General features: G+C 50.4%; 1 protein-coding gene across 1 annotated transcript in view; it reads left to right on the top strand.

Annotated features, from left to right (window-relative positions):
* Positions 1 to 5955: 5955 nt before the first annotated feature.
* Positions 5956 to 7891, top strand: part of CUNH1orf94 (chromosome unknown C1orf94 homolog) — a 35750-nt gene continuing 33814 nt past the window's right edge. Inside the window, exon 1 of the mRNA XM_036257567.1 lies at positions 5956 to 6284. Coding sequence (XP_036113460.1) covers positions 5956 to 6284 — 329 coding nt within the window. The remainder of the gene's footprint in view (positions 6285 to 7891) is intronic.

Here is a 7891-nt window from a genome sequence, read left to right as displayed (position 1 = left end):
GTCTGGCATGTTCCTATTTGTCCTTCACAACTCAGTCCAGGTGTCAGCTCCTACAAGCAACCTTCACCAGTGCCATGCACAGTGCCTGGTACATGGTGGGCATTCAGTGGGGCTCGGCTGGCTGGCGGGACGGATGGATGGATGGATGGATGCTTGAGTAGGTGCTCAGCAATGTTTGTGGAATGAACCCAAAGGTGTCTCTTTTAAACTTCATTATCTGAGTTCCTTACAGAAATGCCTTCTCTGAGTTATGATTTAACGTTATGCTGTCTTCAGAGAACCCTAATGTGAGAAACTGACCAACTTAACGGCATTTCTGTCTTTATGAAAACAGAATTGAATATACTGCCCACTATGTCACTCAGTGTCCTTTATAAAAGGACTCATGATAAATTCATGCTTGGGGTTATTTCCAGGAAACATTTTGTCTCTGCAGATGAAGATGTGTATTTTCTGCCGTCAGAAAATAAAATCTCTGTCTTCCGATGTGTTTCCATTCTTGCTGTAGCTGACAAATAGGGTTGCCCAGTTTTATTACCTTATTACCTCCACGTGTTCTGACCAATTCAGGTGCCTGAAAGTAGCGACTCTTTCTGCTTTCTTTAGATGGAGGCAGTTCTTGCTTGATTCTTTGATGCTGTCATTTTTACCTTTAAATCTGAAAGCTGCCTCAAATCACCTCAGCAGTCAGCTGGTATAAATCTTCAAGAAATGCATATTGGTGACCAACGTCCCAGCATGGAAGTTATGGAAGGAGAGACAGACTGCACACCAAACTTCTAGTTGAGAGGGGCCCCAGATAGAGCCTCTCCAGGAGTTTGGGGGGCAGCTGTCATGACAGGGGTCTGACAGGAAGGCCAAAGGAGGAAGCGAAGGGCCAACTGGATTCTGACTCTGTGGCCACATTTCTGGGGCTCCACTGACAAACTGTATTCTTTTCCTGCTCCAAGCATGGCTTTCCTTTTCCCTAACTTTAAATGGAGAGCTCAGAGGCTGCCATTTCCTATTAATAGCTAATAATAACAACAATCAGTGTCTTTTATTGAAGGCACCCTGTGAGCCAGGCGCTGTGCTGAGACTGGATGTCCCTGTTTGAACCTCTCCCTCTCTGAACCTGTCTATTGTTTTTTTTATCTTTCTGCAGATGATGAAATGCTGGAGAAGTTAAGCATGTGCAAAGCTACCTTTTAGCGAGTAGCAAAGCAGGAATTCAAAGTCAAGTGTGTCAGATGCTACCGCCCAATTCTTCACCATGTCCTCCCACGTGGACAACAAATGAAGGCACCGATAAGGGGTGAGATCCCTGGGGAGATGATGAAATGGTTGATGCTGTTGCCAGGCGAGAGGAGCCACGGAGTCACAGCTTGGCTTCCAGAACAGTGGTGTCTTTTTCAAAGTCCCGGGAGAGGGCCGGCCACTCTGAAACGGTGTCCAGTTGCTGGGACACCATCCAGGGGACACCCCCTCCCATGGCTGCACCCTTCTCTCCCTCCAGCTCCAATATTTTGTCCCTCAAGAACAGTTGCCTGAAATCTTCCTGTGCACAGCCCCTGGGCAGTTTGACCCGTTAGGCATCACCTGCGTGGTAACAAGGGGTCTCTGTGGTTTTCAGGGACCTACCAAAAGACGGAGGCCTGAAGACGTGATTGTTAGCAAGAAAACCGCAACGTTGAAATCAGTAAATATTTCATTAAATGCAAATGTAACATTATGTCAACTTCATTAACTGTTGGATTTAATCATCATAAAAATTTTATTGCGTTTGATGACAATTTGTAGGTTGGTGTTTGCTCGCTGTGCCAGGGTTCCCGGGGAAGCACCAAGATCGGTGAGAAATCACTGCGGACCGCACGCTAAATAAATTACTCACGGTCAAAGGTTTCCCTAAGCAAGATGGCAATTTCCTTTGATGAAGCCAGGTGGGTGGAGGCTCTGGCTGGAGAACAGGTGGGGAGAACTGACTTCTCCTCTGGCTTTCCTGGTTCCAGAGCAGAAGAGCAAGAATCCCAGAACCCTAAACAATGTAGCTGATGTTCAATGGGCACGTAGCATGGACCAGACGAGCTACTGTAAGCACTGTATGTGTGTCTCAGTGGTCCCAAACAACTCCATAAGGTCAACATTTTATTGTCCCTATTTCACAAATGAGCAAAGTGAAGTCTGAGAGTTTGTACAACCTGCCCAGGGCAATGGGGGGGGGGGGGTAATTTGAGAATTTTTCCGAATTAAAAATAATTTATAGGTGAAATGGTGTCCATGACCATTTCAAGCTCTAAAATAGGCAGGGACCAGGCCTATTTTCATTACTGTTCTGTCTTCAGAACCTCGAACACTACTGGGCACGTAGATATGTATGGGCTGGAGGGACATAACTACATGTTGAATGGAGACTGGGCTAAGTGCAGTTTTCCCTACACCTGCTGTGTGCCAGGCACCTATGGGATGCTTTGCTGTCCTCACTGGCCTGTGACAATGTCTAGGCTACAGGTCTTATTCATCTCCCAGGCCCACACCTTGTGCAATCTTGGCCCATGAAAAGGCTTAGTTGATGATTTCAGTTCATTCCTTCACAGAGCAATTTCGGAGTATAGCTGAAGGTCTTCCTTCCTATGCATAGCACAAAATTTGTTATTTAAAAACTCCAGTGGTACGCATTTCAATGTGATCAAGAAAACGAATAAACAGCCTTTTTTTTTTTTTTTTTTATGTGCTAGGTGTGGTTCTTGGAACTTTCCACATGTTAAGTAATTACTTAATAACAAAGCATGTACAACAATTCTACAAAATGGGTGGTTTTTAAATTATCCTCCCATTTTACAGATGAGAGGACCCAGTGTTATGAGGACCCAGTGTCTCCTCCCAAATTCCTATGTTGTAGTCCTAAAGCCCAGTACCTCAGAATGTGACTATTTAGAGAGAGGACCTTTAAGGAGTGGTTTTAAGGTAAAATGAGGTCATCAGAGTGGGCGCTAATCCAATACCAGTGTCCTTATAAGAAGAGAAGAGGACACAGACATGCACAGAAGGAAGACCATGTGAAGACACAGGGAGACGACAGCGGTGATAAGCCGGTAGAATTGCTGACACTTGATCTTGGACTCCCAGCCCCCAGAACTGTGAGGAAATCCATCTCTGTGGTTCAAGCGCCCATCTGTAGGACCCTGTTGTGGCTGCCCTAGCAAACTGATCACCAAGGCATAGAGGAACTTGCCCAAGACTGCATTGCCAGGAAACATGAACTCAGAATTTGAACCCAGGTAGTCTGGTTCTAAAGTCTGTTTGGTTTGTGATCATAAAACTATTCTCTGTACTGGCCAGTAGGATCGCCAGAAGCCACATGTGGTCCTTCAAATGTGGTGGATGTCACCAAGGAACTGAAATTTTAATCTAATGTACATTAAAATAAAATAAAAAATAAGTAGCCACAGTGGCTAGTGGTGACCGTATTGGGCATAACTTTTTACTATTTCTAAGCACATAATTTATTTTTTTTGCAGAATCTTCTAGAAACCTCTCCTGTGTGCTCCAAAAACCATGCCCCTATCTTTGTCCCCATCCCCGCTGTATGTTATCGTGAGCTGGCTAATTTTCCAGAATCTCGTGTCCGGGTGGTGCGGGGATGCTGGAGTTCGCTCCAGACACGGGTGTTAGCCAACCAAATGCCAAGCAGCACAAACACGCAGTGACATTTTCCGAACTATTAATATTTCATCAGAAATGATCACTTTTCCTTTAAATACACTATTTTAAAAGGTTTTTCTACATTCTTAACTATAATTTTATTCAGTCTAGGTCCTTGGAATTTTCCCCAAAGGAACACATCTTCAGTTTTATAATGAAAATCAAAGGGGAATGAAGCTCGAATTTCAAAATTTAGTCAACATTTCTAGGAACGTCGGCCTTCTGTAGAGAGCGAGATTGTGTATTGGGCACCTACTGTATGCCCAGTACTTTCTATACAGCACCCTACTAATTTATCCAACACATGTATTGAGTGCCCCATAGATGCCATAAGTGTGATCTTTATAGTAATGTATTAATACCATTTTAGAGAAGAGAATTCCTCTCATCCTTCTATTTCCTCTCCAATGTTGTTGCCTCCTCTAAGAAGCCTGCCTGGACCACCACCTAAAGTTGCCACGATTCCTCTCCCCGTTGCCCCGCTTTGGCTGTGAGTTTCTACCACAGCCCTTATGGCATCTGTAATTACTGCTAAATTACTTGCTTTGTGATCCACCTCCCTGCACTGGAATATAGGCTCCATGAGAGCAGGGACAACACCGGTTTTGTCCACCTCCGCTTCCTAGGTGCCCAGCAGCGCACCTGGCACAGAGGAAGGGCTGTGCCAGTATTTGGGGAATGGACGAAGGAGGGTGGGAGAAGTGGAGAAAGTGGTGAGTCACACAGGTAGGAGGAAGTGGAGTGTCAGATTCAACCCTGCATCCACAGGCGCCACCTCCTCTATTCACATCTGTTTTCCTGCCCACCCTCTGGCTCTTCCTTTATTGGGGAAATACTGAGGGCACAGCAGGGGCTCCTGGAGCCCAGGATCCCCAGCATCCCGCAGGAAGACCTGCTGTCAGCTCTGAGTTTAACTCCTTCAGAGAGGGCAGGAGCCCACTGAGCCCACTGAACTTAGGGTTTCTTGCTGCACCTCCATGTGGGATCCCCACTCCCAGCGGCTCACTGCCCACCTACCGCTGGGGCCCCTGAACCCAGAGCAGGAGGGAATGGTCTCTCTCGGTGGCTGAGAGCCTGGGGTCTGGCGGGGGTGCGGTGTGGGGGCCTGGGGAGGGGCCTGGGTTTGGATCAGCTCCTCCCTTCTGGTGGGCCTTGGACACACCCCTTTATCACGTGGATACTGTTTCCTCAAATGTAGACCGATAAAAAGCAATGGTACTAACTTCATGAGCTTGTTTTGATTGAATATGACACACAGAAAGCCCGGCGCGTGGCACACAGTCAGCGCCAATGCAAATGGCAGTTAAGGGGAAAACCGGGCGATCGAGGGGCAGGGCCCCGGCAGGCAGGTTTGTGCGGAGGGGCAGGGCAGGCCGGGTTCGGTACTTTCGCCTTCCAGGAGGGGAAAGCGCTCCGGGGTCCTCTGGGCCCCCACCTCGCCCCCATCCCTCTGGAGGGCCTGGGACGCTGAACCGGCGCCCGCGCACGGAGCCGTTGCGTTGAAGCCCGCAGAGGAGTTCCAGCGCCGGACGAGCGGAAGGTGTGGGGGCCGCCGGCGCGCCAGACTGCTCCCTTTTCAGGGCGTGGCCGCGGGGCGCGGCAGGTGTCTGCTGGGGGCGCCGGCCTGGGCGGGCTGTGGGCCCTGGACACTGGGACGCTTTCCCGCCAGGAGCCAAAGAGGGGGCCAGGAGGAGAGAGAGCAGGGCGAGCGAGGCAGGGCTGGGCCGGCAAGGGAGAGGCAGTTGGCCCTGGGGGGTGCGCAGGGGGTCCCTAGGAAGGCCTGTGTGAGAGCCCAATGGAGGGCTCCTGCCCTCAAGGTGCCTAGCACGGTGCCTGGCCCTCATCCAGTCGCCCTCGAGGTTTAGCGGGTGAGAATGGGCTGAGCCCCAGGCGCTGCAAGGTGTCGCAGGTGTGTGGCAACTGGGGTGTGCCAGGGATTGTGGGAGAGCCAGCCCTCCCCTTCCAGCTGTTCCCAGATGTCATTCTGCCCACCCAGGCACCTGAATCCTGATTTCAGGGGTATCCCAAGGTTACTAAGCTACTGGTTTTTGTTGACTTTTAAATATTTTCTTCTCAGGGAGAGGGGGAGAGGGACAAAAGTCAGAAAAGAGCAAATAAAAACAAATCAAAATAAGCTCCCCCTCCCCAAGAGAAAGCCGACCTCCATCCACCACTGGTACACATATCGGAGGCCTCTGAACACGGTCACCTTGCTGGAGCCTCAGGAGACAGAACTGAACTGCTCTGGCCCATCCCCCTCCCCCTTTCTGGTGAATGAAGGGCGGTGGTGGATGGTCCCCCTGTCTTAGAGCCCTGGGTGGACAAAGGGGCTTCCAGAAAGACAGGAGCAGGATGGCCAGTGGAAATGGGCTTCCCTCGTCCTCCACCCTGGTGGCCAAGCGCCCCTCCGCCCTGGGACCGTTTCCCAGATACATCTGGATTCACCAGGACACCCCCCAAGACAGCCTAGACAAGGCCTGCCATGAGATCTGGAAGAGGGTTCAGGGCCTGCCCGAGGCCTTGCAGCCCTCGACCTTGAAGGAGCAGCGCTCTGCCCCCCTGGCCGGAACTCCAACAGACAACGGGCTCAGCTTCCAAGAAGAGTGAGTGTCCCCTACACGGCTGGTACCACGGGAGGAGGGTGGAGATGAGGTCAGACCTCCCGGGGGAATGTTCTGGCTCATTCTTCAGTTTGGTTAAACTCTACAGGCCGTTCACCCCCTCCCCCATAGTCCTTTGTCCAGTGTTTGTAGGAGAGCTTAACTGGGGTCCCGAAGCTACCTGGGGGAAGGCCAGGCCAAGGCTCTCTTTCTACTGCCTCTTCACTAGCCCACCGAGGGCATAAGTCTCATCCTACAGGCATGAACAACCAGATGTGAATCTGAGGACCTTGAAAAACCCGCCTAGCCAGGGCCAAGGGTCAGGTGCCCATGCTTTGCCCAAAGGCAGCTGGAAGATTCCTCCTCCCTCCCGCCTCCAAAGGCGAGGCATTGGTGGTTTTAAACCACATCTGGAACTCCCTAACACAGGGAGCAGCTGTCCCATTCAGACTCCACGGAAGCTGCTGCAAGAGCGTACATCAAAATATTTACTGGGAAGGCATTGACATACTCAGAGGACATAATAGAAAATTAAAGTGTGGGGAGATGGCTGGAAATAGCCCGATTCCTGGATGGGAAATCCTGCGCCTGGGAAACACGGAGCTAAATGGTTCTCCACCAGGGCAAAGTTGAGCAGATATTATGGGGGATGGATATTCACAAGGAGAGGAAGGGGGACCTGGTTAGGAAAAGCAAGTCAGTTTGCTGTGGTTATCAGTGCCACTGTTGAGCACCTGCTCAGTGCTTTGCATCTTCAAAGTGGGCCGCGAACATTAATTAATCCTCCCAGAGCCCCTATGAGACAGGTATTAGTGTCCCCATTTTACAGATGGATTAAGTGTTAATAATTAAGTGCTAATTAATGACTAAGTGATAATGAAGTGTTGCCTGTTCCAACACATGCTCTGGCTCAGTGCAGAGATGCGCTGGAGTGGGGGAACCATGCAGGCAATTATCGGATGCGTCGGCTTGCGGGGTTTCTAGGCAAGAGCTCAGAAGAAAGGCGACGTGTGACTGCCGCCCAGCTCTGCCCTACCTGCCGCCCCTTTTTGGCTGTTACTGCTTTCGCTGCCCTGAGCTCAGCACGACATGGCTGGGATGAGAACGGCTTGACTGCCACCAAAATCTTGCTGTCCGGCTCTACAGTGGCACCGGACATCTCTCCCCTGCCCATTGCCGTCTGCTCCGGGACAGGGTCTTGGCAGGGGACCCCTGGGGCTGTGATCAGGCTCTCAGTGGTCAGGGAGCTGATTGTCCACTTGGTGAACCAGGGTCAGTGGCAATTTCCAGTAGATGGCACCCTCTCTGCCAGGTCACACCTAGTTAATGGAGACAGACTCTATTTCCTGTCTGCACTTGGCCGAAAAGTGAACTGGCGCACCTTTGGCCAGTCACTTAATTCCATTTGGCCTTGTTTTTCTCATCTGCAAATTGAGGATGATATGCCCTCCCTTGTCCACCTCAGAGCTGATAATGAGGATCAGATGTGATGGGAGACGGGAGACTGAAAACTGCATTATACTGCATTATACAAATGAGGCGCTCCTTAAGAGTAATTCTCGGGATTCAGGTTTTCTTGTTGTTGGCTTCCATCTGGAATTCTCACGCTA

Source organism: Molossus molossus, unplaced genomic scaffold (assembly GCF_014108415.1).
Source record: "Molossus molossus isolate mMolMol1 unplaced genomic scaffold, mMolMol1.p scaffold_m16_p_12, whole genome shotgun sequence".
Taxonomy (NCBI): domain Eukaryota; kingdom Metazoa; phylum Chordata; class Mammalia; order Chiroptera; family Molossidae; genus Molossus; species Molossus molossus.
The sequence above is the reverse complement of the archived record's forward strand: the minus strand, read 5'-3'. Positions and strand labels throughout refer to the sequence as shown.